The 13,055-nt window shown below is 41.4% G+C and overlaps 1 protein-coding gene across 5 annotated transcripts in view; it reads right to left on the minus strand.

Moving 5' to 3' along the window:
• unm_sa1614 (un-named sa1614) overlaps positions 1-13,055 on the minus strand; it is a 20,103-nt gene that overhangs the window by 4,260 nt on the left and 2,788 nt on the right. For all 5 annotated transcript variants that reach the window (XR_004212682.1, XM_031844218.1, XM_031844200.1 and 2 more), the window contains 23 exons: positions 10,685-10,757; positions 10,457-10,602; positions 9,895-9,969; positions 9,633-9,682; positions 9,021-9,150; positions 8,427-8,512; positions 8,221-8,296; positions 6,929-7,009; positions 6,727-6,824; positions 6,516-6,585; positions 6,312-6,399; positions 5,824-5,872; positions 5,557-5,729; positions 5,117-5,250; positions 4,288-4,379; positions 4,009-4,195; positions 3,556-3,641; positions 3,341-3,456; positions 3,033-3,100; positions 2,839-2,946; positions 2,257-2,536; positions 1,778-1,963; positions 1,606-1,669 (listed from right to left, as the gene is read on the minus strand). Coding sequence is in view for 4 of the 5 variants with exons in the window: in XM_031844218.1 (XP_031700078.1) it covers positions 1,606-1,669; positions 1,778-1,963; positions 2,257-2,536; positions 2,839-2,946; positions 3,033-3,100; positions 3,341-3,456; positions 3,556-3,641; positions 4,009-4,195; positions 4,288-4,379; positions 5,117-5,250; positions 5,557-5,729; positions 5,824-5,872; positions 6,312-6,399; positions 6,516-6,585; positions 6,727-6,824; positions 6,929-7,009; positions 8,221-8,296; positions 8,427-8,512; positions 9,021-9,150; positions 9,633-9,682; positions 9,895-9,969; positions 10,457-10,602; positions 10,685-10,757 (2,516 nt within the window). In the remaining variant the exon portion in view is untranslated. The remainder of the gene's footprint in view (positions 1-1,605; positions 1,670-1,777; positions 1,964-2,256; positions 2,537-2,838; positions 2,947-3,032; positions 3,101-3,340; positions 3,457-3,555; positions 3,642-4,008; positions 4,196-4,287; positions 4,380-5,116; positions 5,251-5,556; positions 5,730-5,823; positions 5,873-6,311; positions 6,400-6,515; positions 6,586-6,726; positions 6,825-6,928; positions 7,010-8,220; positions 8,297-8,426; positions 8,513-9,020; positions 9,151-9,632; positions 9,683-9,894; positions 9,970-10,456; positions 10,603-10,684; positions 10,758-13,055) is intronic.

Here is a 13,055-nt window from a genome sequence, read left to right on the forward strand (position 1 = left end):
AGTAGAGTTTCAGCTGAAGAAGTTTCAGCTTCAACACACTCTGATGAGAATAAACTCCTGACTTCAAACCTTTAAGGCAGAATCAGTAGGGTTTTCCTACAAACAATGTATTATTATATGTATTATTAAATATCACTTATGACCCTCTAGAAGTCTGTGTCTTGTCTGTATCTCTGCCTGTATTTTCTTACACTGAGTGAAAGACTAATGTGTTTTTATGGCTCAAACTTTCCATTAAATGGAAATATTTTTAGACACATTTCATCAGAATTCAAGCAGCCATATTTCTGAATCTTTGGACACGTTGGCATCTCACTAGAATTTAAGATGAAAGTTTGATCGAAGTTTGGACAAACAACACAAGTTTATAAAGTTTATGAAGCCACCGGAGTTTTCTGTCAAGTTCAGAAGAAGTTTTTACAGTGTGGCAGTTCCCCTTTATCGTTTAAATCTTATTTAGGAGGATTTGAAGTAAAAACAGTTGGTTATAAAAGATTAAAGGAACTATTTTAAATATCGTCTCCGCACAAACAATATATGCAAGTAAACAAAATGAAGCCACATTTTGTGACCCAAAAAAAGGAGCTGCTCCCAACTTTGTTCCCTGATGTACCTGAAGAGCAACAGATGAGCTGAAGCTCCTCTTCATAAACACCTGTGTTGATACGTTAACTAAAACCATGAAGAATGTTGAGACAGCACAGACACCGTTAAACACTGACCGTGTTTCTTCTGTGGATGGTTTCTGATTGATCTGTTATTGCACAGACCTGCTGTGGTGTCCATAACTTTATATTTAAATAGTGTGAGTTGTGTTTTATGAGTGGACTCAAGACTAAGAAGGAAGATTTATTTCATAATATGTTATTTTGTTGTAATTCTAGAGAAATCATTCCACTACAGACAGTATTAATAACCTTGTTCCCTTTTATTATAAGTACATTTTTGTTTTAAGTGGCAATCTTAATGATTTCAAATGAATATCTGTTGAGTCCCCGTCTATCCCTGAAGGAGGTAACACAATGGTGATAGAGCCTACGGCACTAGGGAATTATTGCAATATTTATATATATTTATATATTTGCAGTTTTATGAACTGGGTGTCTGTGGCGAGATTCCAGGAAAAGAAATGCAGTGTTACAGTTTTTCTCCATTTTATACACACATAAAAACTACTAACTACGCACAAAATGAAAGCTCATGATTCAACAGAAAGACTGCAAACTCAAACCAATTCAATTGATTTCACTAGAATAGAAAATATAAATCTACCAGGACTGAAGTGGTAAGGACTGACACTTTTAGATTTCAGTCCTGGTTGATTTAGAATTCATATTTGAGTGAAAACAATTGATTTGTTTCGAGTGTAGAGCCTTTAATGTTGACACGTGAGCTTCATTTGTGTGGATATTTATTATGTGTATACAATGGAGCATTAACCCAGTTAGTAATACTGCAAATATATAAATATTGCAATACAATGCAAAATCAGTGGGCTCAATCACCAATATTTTACTTCCTTAACAGACTTAACAGACATCTATTTAAATTAATTTAAATGATTGACAGATTTAAAATCAGTGTGGTTGTGTCTCAGATACTCACACACACTTCTTAAAGGAGGAGTCGGGGCCGCTGTAGATCCTGGGACTGGTTGGCAACCCGTAATCTACACACACACACACACACACACACACACACACACACACACACACGCTTAGTTAATAACACAGCAGCACTTTGACGGATTAATTGCAGCGTGTCTCTCAGATGTTACCGTGCTTGCTGGACTCGGAGCAGCTCCTCTTGTGTCGGACGGCGATGGGAGGGGGAGGCGTTAACTTTCTGTTTCCTATCAGGGGGAAGAAGACCTCCCCTTCTTCCTCCTCTTCCTCCTCTTCCTCCTCTTCCTCCCCTAAACCTTCCCCCCCAGCGGGAGGCGGAGGGGGAGGAACGTTGGGAGCTGGAGGACGAAAAGACAGCAGAGATGGAGGACTGGGTTTTGTCTTCAGAACCTGGTCCTTATTATTGTGGTCTTTATTTATTTAGGAGAGCTATGAGAATAACATGGCTTTTTAGTTGTGAACACCATCTTTTATTTGGGAGTTTCAGGTCTAACAGTATCGTACCTAATATCAACACAAACAACAGAGTGTGAAGGAGAAGAAGAAATGTGTGTTGTTTTTGTAGTCAGGCAGCAAACATTGGACAACAAAAACATTCCAGGTATAATAAATACCTGAGGTCTGAGCTCACCTTTGACCCTGGGGGGCAGCGGAGGCGCAGGTGAGGACGGAGGAGGAGGAGGAGGAGGAGGGCTGGTGGCGCAGCCAGCAGGCCGGCTGTGGAGCTCCATAGCCATGGCGAGCCTCCTCCCGACGCTGAGCAGACCTCCTCCGCCTCCTCCGGCTACTCCAGCGGAGGAAGGGGCGACGGAGGAGGCGGACTGACTGAAGCTGAAGGCACGGGAGGTGAAGGAGAAGGAGGAGGTGAAGGAGGAGGACGAGATGGAGCGCTCCTTCTTCACCGGACCGTTCTGAAACAGAAGAATAAAACTATTGTTAAATGATTATTGTTGCAGTAAAAGGTTTAAACCTCAATGTGAGCGGATGGACTAAACTACATTTTGGTAATCAGAGTACTTTATTGATTAATAAAAGTAAATAAAAGTTTTGTTTCGATTGTGAGCTCTGAGACTCATCATAATAGTAATAATAATAACTATTAACCAGTCGACTGTAGAGACAACACAGGGTGTAATAATCAACAAATATACTCTTTTAGATTTAATAAAGAACAGAGCCGTTAAACCGGCAGGCCGTCAGCTGCCATTGTTACCTTGTCGTCGAAGTCATCGTCACTGTCGTAGAGATCGTCGTGACGAAGCCTCCACTCGTACTCCACGTGGACGTGATGGTCAAACTGGTTGGACTGGGCTTTCTGCAGCTGCTCAAACACAACGCAGTCACAGTTTTAAGCGTATCGCTGACATCAACAGTCACACGAGGAGGCGAGTGATCGGAGGAACTCACCAGCGCCTCACACTGGCCGTGCTTCAACCTGCGGCTCACGTCCAGAGCGGTCTCTCCTAACTCGTTCTCTGTTCACACACAAACGGTTAAAGTATGACTGAGACGTCTAAACCATCAGCAGGAGAAGTTAGTGTGTGTTTCTACATTTGTGAGTGAAGATATAAGATTAAAAATGTCTTCACAAAAATGTCCCCACTTTCTAAATTGTTTATGGGTCCTCACATGTACCATGTACAATCGTATGTGTGTGTGTGTGTGTGTGTGTGTGTGCATGTGTGTGTGTGTGTGTGTGTGTGTGTGTGTATTACTCATGTGTGTGTTGGCCCTGGCTCTCAGCAGCAGTCTCACACAGTCGCTCTTGTTGTGCAGACAGCTGTAGTGCAGCGCCGTGTTTCCTGCTGATGTCTGTGCGTCCACGTCGGAGCTGAGGACAAAAACAAACACAAGCAGGTAAACACGCAGGTGAAGACACCAACACACACTGAGATGACATCACTTATAAACGTTGTCAGAGCACACCGACCAGTTCTGAGCTAAGAAGTCCAGGATGTGCAGCGACGTCCTGTCAGCCAATAGGACAGCTAGATGGAGCGCCGTCTCCCCTCTCTCCTGTTGGCATAGAAACAAACAAAAAGTGTGTGTACCTGTGTGTGTGTGTGTGTGTGTGTGTGTGTGTGCGTGTGTGTGTGAACCTGTGTGTACCTGCATGTGTGTTTACCTGTGTAAGTTTGTACCTGTATCTGTGTGTGAACCTTTGTGGACCTGCACATGTACCTGTATGTGTGTACATGTGTGTGTGTATCAGTGTGTACCTGTATGTGTGTGAACCTGTGTGTGTGTACCTGTATGTGTGTGAACCTATGTGTACCTGTGTGTACCTGTATGTGTGTGAACCTGTGTGAGTGTACCTGTGTGTGCCTGTGTATGTGTGTACCAGGATGTGTGTAAACCTGTGTGTACCTGTATCAGTGTGTACCTGTATGTGTGCGTGCAGCGGCTGGCTCAGCTCCATCCTCTGAGCGTACAGTTGAATCAGACTGTAGATGTCGCAGCTCTTTGTCGCCTCCTGCAGGCTGAGTCGCAGCGCTGCAGAAGAGCTGTGGCTCCGCCTCACAAAATAAACATCCTGGTACTTTGACAGGATGAAGTCTTTACGCTCCCCCCTGCAAACACACACAACAAATATACAGTATCAACTTTATTAAAAGAAACTATTCTTTACTAGAATAACTAAATCTGTGTGTGTGTGTCTTACATGTGGCTGTGTTGGGAGGGCTTCAGTGATGGACTCAGCAGGTTCGCCTCCAGTATTTCATTAAAACCAGAGTTACCAACATTTCTGGCCAACTGGGAGACAAAGAAGACAGAATTTTCTCTCTACCTGCTCGCTCGTACAAACAGCACATACACTAAAGTTAAGAGCCTTTCAAGAAAGTATCTGTAAGATCTAACCTCAAAATTCAGAACTGAAAAGTCAGAACTGACTGAAGAAGAGGGAAACTGCTGACGTAGCTCCATCAGAGGGAAATCTAACTTCCTACAACTCCAAATCGTTCTGATTTTCATGTTTTGTCTTGTTAGCTGACAAGCTAATCCAACAATAATCCATCCTGTCAGCTGGGTTTATTTAACTGGACCATAATGTACTAAATGAACATCATGCTGTATTGAAGAAGACTTGAAACTAGAGATTGAGACCATAAACTCATGTTTACAATGTTTACTGAGGTAATAAATCAAGAGAGAAGTAGAGTCATTTTCTCATAGACCTCTATACAATCAGACTTCTTTTGTCGCCCCCTGATGGCCAGTAGAGAGAATGCATGTTTAAGGCTTCACTTTACAGAGCCAGAGGTTGCTGCCTGATAAAGAGCCAAAGTAGTGACCGTGGACATTAAATGTAAGGTGAGATGTCAACTACAACTGCTTCAGTAAGAAACATCCAATCACAGAGCTTCAAATGTAGTTGTGTGTGTCACTAACAGCAGGTAGAAGCTAAACACGATGGTGTTTTCTGTCCTAACCCAACTAAACCCAGCCGACTGCAGGATGGATTAGCTTGTTAGCTAACGGGCTGGACCTACCAGCAGGTCTGAGGTCCCCAGACTGTCCAGACTCAGAGACTGGATCCTGGAGACGTGGACCCCCATCTCCCTGTGGATCCCTGAACACTCGATACAGGTCAGGATGCCCAGGTTGGTCGAGAGCCATCCAGGATCTACAGAGAGAGAGAGAGCGAGAGAGAGAGAGAATTCAGATTTACTGTCGTAGAATAAAATCAGCGCTGCAACTAACAATTACCTTCCATCAACGAATATTCATTTGGTTTATACAATGTGACAAATGTCCATCAGAGTTTCCCAGAACCCAAAGTTCAGACTGCTTTTTTTGTGTTTTCTGACCGTTAAATAAATCTCAAAATCAATCAAACTTTACATCTGATGTTTTGTATGACAACCCGCTCTACCTCCCAACCCACCGCCGCCGCCCCACGAAAACTAAGATGTATTAATTGATCGATCACCCGGAGCTCCGCAGTCACAGCAGCTGCTGTTTCCTGGCAACCGTCTGATGTCATCAGTGATGGCCCGGGTCAGATCCTCCACGCTGCTCTCACAACCTCCTCCCCCTCTCCTCCCCCCGTCCAGGGCCACGCTGAGAGCCTCCTGCTTACTGTTACTGAGCACCGAGATCCAGCTGAACACACAGATGAACACACATCTTAGTACGTAAAGACAGGACGACACCAGTTATCGGACTTTATCAACAGCTCGTCAGAATAAAGACTCACGCCACACACTCAGCTTCATCCTCTGCCAGGAAGTGGTAGGTCCGATTATCTGGAGGACAAAGTCTTTGTTATATTATATAATTATAGAGCTCTGCACAATCGTAACGCGTCTCCCATAACAATCACGGACCGTACAAACATGTCGTGTTTCATCTCTTACATACAAACACAATTATGTGTGTTTTATGAACATATGTACATCACAAACTAATATCATAGAATCATATGTATAGGTATTTGTTAATATTATATTTATACAATTTTGATATTATGTTGAATTTACATTATGATTCTATCAATTATGCAGAAATAAAATGTATATACTAGATCAATATTTCAGATCTACAGCATGTCACTGTGTATGTGTTGTATATCGTTTTCTCACTTAAATTTCATTATTTTCTATCTGTATTTATATGTAAAATCTGTGCGTGTGTGTGCGTGTGTGTGTGCGTGTGTTTCTTTGTGTGCGTGCGTGTGTAGTTTACGAGAGATGAGGTCGAAGCATTTCTTGTCCTCCACACTGGGTTTAACCTGACAGGTGAGCAGGTTGAGTCTGGTAGGAGGTTTATTAGGCTGAGAGAGAGAGAGTATAAAGATTATAAATTATTATTACTTTAAAGTCAGAGGTTACAGCTAATCACACACACACACACACACACACACACACACACACACACAGGTGAACTCACAGTGGCGTGTGCGATCGTCAGGTAACAGTTGTGAACTGAACATTTCCTCTTCTGCCACATTTTCCTCAAACTGAAACACAGACAGAGACACGGGTTTAGTACTACTACAACTACTACTACTACACTACTAATACTACTACTACTAATATTGATGGTCAGTGTTGAGTGTGTCAGTGTGTACATTAGTGTGTTTTTTATTTTATTTTCTTACCCGTCACTCTTCTTGTAGAGGAATCCTGTTCTTTCCGTCCCGTACTGTTTGTCTCCCAGCAGCTGATGCATACTGTACATCTGCTTCGGCAATGAGTCCTACACACACACACATTAACACACACACACACACACACACATACATTAATTACCAGTATAACAGTATTATAATGTCAGCTGGTGTCAGTGTTTGTGTCTCTGACCTGCTCTGTGTTGACGACCGGCCTCAGCTGATCTCTGAGAGTCACGAGCTGCTTCTTCTCCTCCTCCTGACGCTGCTTCACCTGCAGACAAACAGCAGCAAATCTTTAGATTTAATGTGCTTTTATTTTGAAATAAGGGCAACCTGAGTATGATTGGCTAAGTGCTGGATGCCTCCAAGTAGTAAACCACAGTGTAAAAATACTCTGTTCAAGTAAAAGTCCTGCATGCAACAAGTTACTTAAGTATAAGTACATAAGTATAAGAATCAGAGTATATTTTAAGTACCAAAAGTAAAAGTACTCATTATGCAGAATTACTAATTTCATAATGATATTTATTATATTGTTGAATTATAGTTATTGATGCACTAATGAGAACATTACTTAAATGTTATTTACTTTATTATACTGCTGGATAGCTTGTGAATTTCACCAAGGGATCAATAAAGTTAATCTTTATGGATTAATGTATTTGTTTCTTACATTGTGTATTATTAATATGAATCTGCAAAGTGACTAAAGGTATCAAATAAATACAGTGGATTAAAAAGTACAATATTTCCCTCTGAATTCTGGTGATGTAGAAGTATAAAGTAGCAGAAAATGGAAATACTCAATCACTAGTACTACCTCAAAACAGTACTTGTACTTAGTTTCTTTCCATCACTTTATTCTTTTTGTGTGGTTCTGCTTTGTCACTGTTGTTATCTTGTTTTAAATTGTGCTCCACGTTGTTTCACATGCTTCCACACTTCCATTACTTACTAAAAATGATTAAATCAGACAGTGAGACATCAGCAGACCATTAATTTATAAACCTACTCAGATATAAGAGTAATAGATCATTTAAATCCTCACAAAGATGCAAGAAGAATTCATACTTTTAGTGTTCTCGTCATAATGTCTCATGAGTGAAGAGATTCTAACTGAGTTTATGTCATTATTGTTATTATCATAATAGATAAGATCAAACTTATTATTATTCTATTGCTTTGTTTTTCACAGGTAACCATTTCATTCTGTAGAGACTTTTATCATATTTAGGTATTTAACTCTTTGTTTTCAGTGATAATTACAGCTACAGATAAAGTCTACTTTCTCTCTTCTACATCTTCTGTTCTAAAATCATCACACCTCTTTTGTATCTGAGAATTAATTCATATTTGAGGGTTCAGCCTGGAGCCAACATCGTCGCCCACATCATCAAAATCACAACACCAACAGTCCGCTCGCCCCCCAGAGGCCGCGGTGTGAATTACACACACAATATTAAAGTGTACTTGATGTCGTACCGTGTTCAGAACTCCATTCAGCTCCTCCATGTACTGCTTCAAGCTCTGAGTGGTGGACACACACTCCTGCAGGAAACTACACACGCACACACACACACACACAGATACAGATACAGTAAATACAGTCATGTCAGTTTACTGCATGCAGGAGTATGTGTTTGTGTTTGTGTGTGTGCGTGTGTGTGTGTGTGTGTGTGCGTTCTCACTTGTTGTGGCTGTGGTAGTGTTTGATGAGGTTCTGCAGAAGGTCGACTCCTCTCTTCGTCTTTATCTCGTTGACTTTAATCAGATACTGAGAGACAGAGAGAGGAGTGTAGTCATTGAACAGAGAGAGAGAGAGGGAGGAGGTGCAGACAGAAGAGGGAGAGAGAAGAGAAAGAGGAGGAGAAGGAAGAAGAAAATGAGGTAGGGGGAAGAGGAGGAAGAAGAAGATGAGGAGGAGGAGGAGGGGGGAGATGAAGGTGCATAAGAGGAAGGAGCAGTGGTCAGATGAAAAGATAACAATTAGGAGGGGGAAGACAAAGATGGATGAGAGGACAGGAAGAAGAAGAGGAGAAGGAGCAGTGGTCAGAGGAAGAAGAGGTGGAAGAGGAGGGAGAAGTAGAAAAAGTAGAAAAAGAGTTGAAGGAAGAAAAGAAGGACTGAGAAGAAGAGGAAGAGGAAGAAGACAAGGATGACAAAGGGGAGAAGGGGGAAGACGAAGTAGAGAGAAAGAATGAGGAGTAGAAGGAGGAGGAAAAAGCTGAGGAGGTGAAGGCTAAAAGGCAGGAGGGGTCAAAGATGGAGGCGGAGTCACTGACCTCGCACATGCTCAGTTGGAAGGAGCGCCTCTCCTTCTCCAGCTCCTCTGCAATCTCTCCTCCGCTGACCTCATTCCTCACCATCCCATACTGACGAGCCAACTCCCTCTTCTCCTTCTCCACCTGCTTACTGCGCACACACACACACACACACACACACGCACACACACACACTAGATGTTTTATTGTCTTTTCGAAAGAAGAAGTTCACAATTAAAATGAATACTAAACTTCTTTTTTATATTATATTTTATTACAAATATTGTTTTTATCCCAATGAAGCCATGCTTCATGTTAAAAACATTCCGTCTCATTGTCCTGTGTGATGAAGCTCCCAGTTTGAGCTCCCAGTCGGTTGATGGGTGGATTTGTTTTACTATAATTTCATCATGAAGATCATCTTCACATCTTTTATCGTCACATTCTCTTGTTTTCACGACACAGAACTCCAGCAGACATATTCAGGTTCCTCAAAAACATAGAAGAGAACTCATCCTGGTGTTTTGAAACCATAAAGATGATATTTACATGCACAAGCATATAACCAGAATACTGTTGTGCAAGTAAACACTCTCAGAGTGCTTGAGATAATTCAGTGTGATCATCACTCACAATCTGCTCTCGTAGTCCCTCCACGCTTTGTCAAAAGGCTTCTTCAGATCCTACAAAGAGAGACAGTCAGAGGAGGAAACAGGATTTTAGATTCATGGTACTGATGAGGCTGTAAACACTTCAGGGGACAGACAGTGACATCCTCAGGCTACCAGGAGCAAATATCATAATGATAATATGTGGTGAAAGGTTTTATCTGTCCATGCAAAGTCTATATGCATCACCCAGGGGACATGAAAGTAAGTAAAGATAAGGTCCTCACCCCCTTCACCTCCCTCAGGTCTCCTTTAACCACAGAGTCCAGGAAGAAGTTGATGTTGTGGAGCATGCTCTTTAACTGCACACACACATAAAAAAAATACAATTATACAAACTTCAACTGTCAACAAACATTAAAATGGAAATATAATAATGGATAACACCCAGCATGTTGTTAATTCAGCGATGGTAACGGGGGAAGGAGACAAACAGCCAGATAGTTTTAAATAGACGTTTTCCCAATGGAGTGTTGAATGGACAAGGTAACAACAAATCAAGGGGTTCTTAATTTGAGATATTTTCAATGAAGTTAGAGTGAACCGGTTAAGACCCAATTGGTTTTTAATTAGACGCTGGAATGGACCAGAGCCAACTGGTCTTTAATCAAGTCACTTAGTGTTTGGTAGTACCAGCTAAGCTCTTGTTTTAAGGTTTAAATTAGACGTTTTTCCAGTGGATCAGTTGAGGTAATGTCGTAGTGGTTTCAGACTAAAATGGAGGGCGCGGCTGATATCCGGTGCAGGTGTTGTGACCTCTGACCTTTCTGACTGTCACCGGTGACTTACCAGGTTCTTCATGGGCGAGAGGAGCTCTTTGGAGAAGTCGGCTAGTCGGCAGAAGGCAGAGCCGACCTCCGTCTCCCCGTTTGAGTGACAGTTGACCGACATCTTCTCCATCGAATTAATGTACTGCTCCAGGTGAGACACGTGGTCTGAGAGAGAGAGAGATGGTGTTAGTGCAGGAAGTAATGTGTGTGTGTGTGTGTGTGTGTGTGTGTGTGTGTGTGTGTGTACCTTGTCCTGATGTGTATTTGGCTTTAGCAGCTTTCTTCATCTTCTGCAACACCAACCGGTCGCTGTCCAAAACCTGAACACACACACACACATGCATATTTAATAGTTTGTACATTCAAGTGATGTTTTAAACATCAGTGTGTAAATCTGCTGAATGTGCGTGTAGAAGCACTAATTCACCTGCTGACTCAACACACACACACACACACACACACACAGAGGACGAGCTTTGTTCTCTGACAACAGGCCGCTACATTCCTGTGTGTGTCAGTTCACAACCAAAATCTCTGTCTTTATTGTTTCTGGGTGAATCAGACCACGGAGGCCTTTTTCACAGCAGACATTTTCACTCTTAGTCATTGTCAAAAAGCACAGCAGTTATTAATAACTGCTAATTAAGGTCTACCAGGACAGCGTGACAGTGAGGCAGCATGCACAATACAAGGACGCTGAAACTGAAGCAGCTAAATGCAATGGAGACATCATTAATATGTATTATATACACCTGTGATTCACCTGCTGTGACATGTCAAAAACACTGCAGTGAAAAAACATCTGTTGTCTGTAATGTTACAAATAAATCATCAGGTTTGATTCAATCAGATGTTTTCTCGGCGCCTTGCTTTGCAGATTTTCTGGGCACGTCCATCTGGTAGCAGATCCTCGGGGTCGAGGCAGAACACACTGGAGAGGTTATTTATCTCCTCTGGCCTGGTGACGCCTCGGGATCCCCCAGGAGGAGCTGGACAAGGTTGCTAGGGAGAGGGACGTCTGTGCTCCTTTGTTTAGCCTGTTTCCACCGCGACAAAGCCTGAGCATTTTATCTGTATTGCCCACTCCACTTTCAGACATCAGTGGTTTAATTTATTATTACTGATGTGCTCAAACCACATGAATCTGATTTATGTGATTGCTTGATGACCCCACAGGTACATAAGTGGAATAGCAGATTAACTAAATCCCAAATTAGATTACAATTAAAAATAGATTACGTATTTTAATTTTTTATTGTTGTATTTCAGTTTGACGGATAATATATATTTAAGTCGATTGATATTAAATGGTACGAAATAATGGTTCAATGTCACGATCTAATCTTAAGAGTCTAATGCGACAAAACGCAGTGTGAGACTGTATATTTGTGTTATTACCTAATTCATTTATGTGCACTCTTTTTGAAAATGTGAATGTCCCTATGTAGAGGTAGTGTTTGGTTTGTCCTTTCTGGGCTACTGTAGAAACATGGCGGCCGCCTCTGTGAAGATCAACTCCTAAAGATATAAAGGGCTCATTCTAAGGACACGAAAACACAACAATTCTTATTTTCAGGTGAATTAAAAAACATATTTAACAATAATATATTCTATTTCTGCCAATAGATTCCCCTAAATGTTTAATTCACTGCACAGCTATTCAACTGTCAATCATTGCACTGATTTGAACAATAATCAAATTAATAATTTAGGGATTTTTATATACATTCTATGGTATTATCTAGGGAAATAGAAGTATCGGATCGGGACACGGTATCAGCAGACACTCAAAGTTGAATGACTGAGATTGGTAATTTTTTTGTATGTGTCCAATCTGTTGTGTTAAATGCAGCTAAATTAAATCATTGGTTCCTCTCCCCATGCTGTATCTTTATCTCTTTATCTTGTGGACGCATCAATGAAACAATTCGATTTAGCTGAGTTTCATAAAGTTCTCAGCTTGGAAACGTCTAAAGAGAAAAAGCTTTTGTGTTTGAAGAGAAGTACAACATTTCAGCTACAAACCTGCACACCGTATCTCTCACAGTCTAACCACATTTCCTCATAATAACTAACTGTATATCAACAAATAAAGTCAGACATAAAACGGGACTTGTGTCCATAAATCCTTTGTCCTGGTGCATGCTGGGAAGCTTTCCTGTACACCTGCTCCTGGACTGTAACGCTATCTTTACCTCATTCTGTGTGTAAAAGAGCCTTTAGGTGCACAAGCAGGTGGATGAAGAACAGGTGAGATGTATTACTGTTCTCTGCGTAAAGCACTTTGTGGAACTTGTTATACGCACGTTGTGATGAATGAGGACTTTGGGATCAGAACAAATGCTCATCAGGGAGCTGGAACCACAGATTCACTGTATCATCATCATGTAACACAATCAGGGTAACGCAGAAAAAAGTTTTCTCATAAAAACGTTCTAATGTTCAATTTTCTAGCTTCCCATGAATGCAGCATCTGTGTGCAGGTTGCAGATTAACTCAAAAACCTCATTAATATTCATCTCTCTGGCTCCTCCTCATTACCATTACATAACAATAGCAATGAATACTAATGTGGTTTAATCTGTTGGCGTGTAACATATGCCGTCGCTGTTGGGGGT

Source organism: Anarrhichthys ocellatus, unplaced genomic scaffold (assembly GCF_004355925.1).
Source record: "Anarrhichthys ocellatus isolate YVR2014 unplaced genomic scaffold, GSC_Weel_1.0 scaffold1, whole genome shotgun sequence".
Lineage (NCBI taxonomy): Eukaryota > Metazoa > Chordata > Actinopteri > Perciformes > Anarhichadidae > Anarrhichthys > Anarrhichthys ocellatus.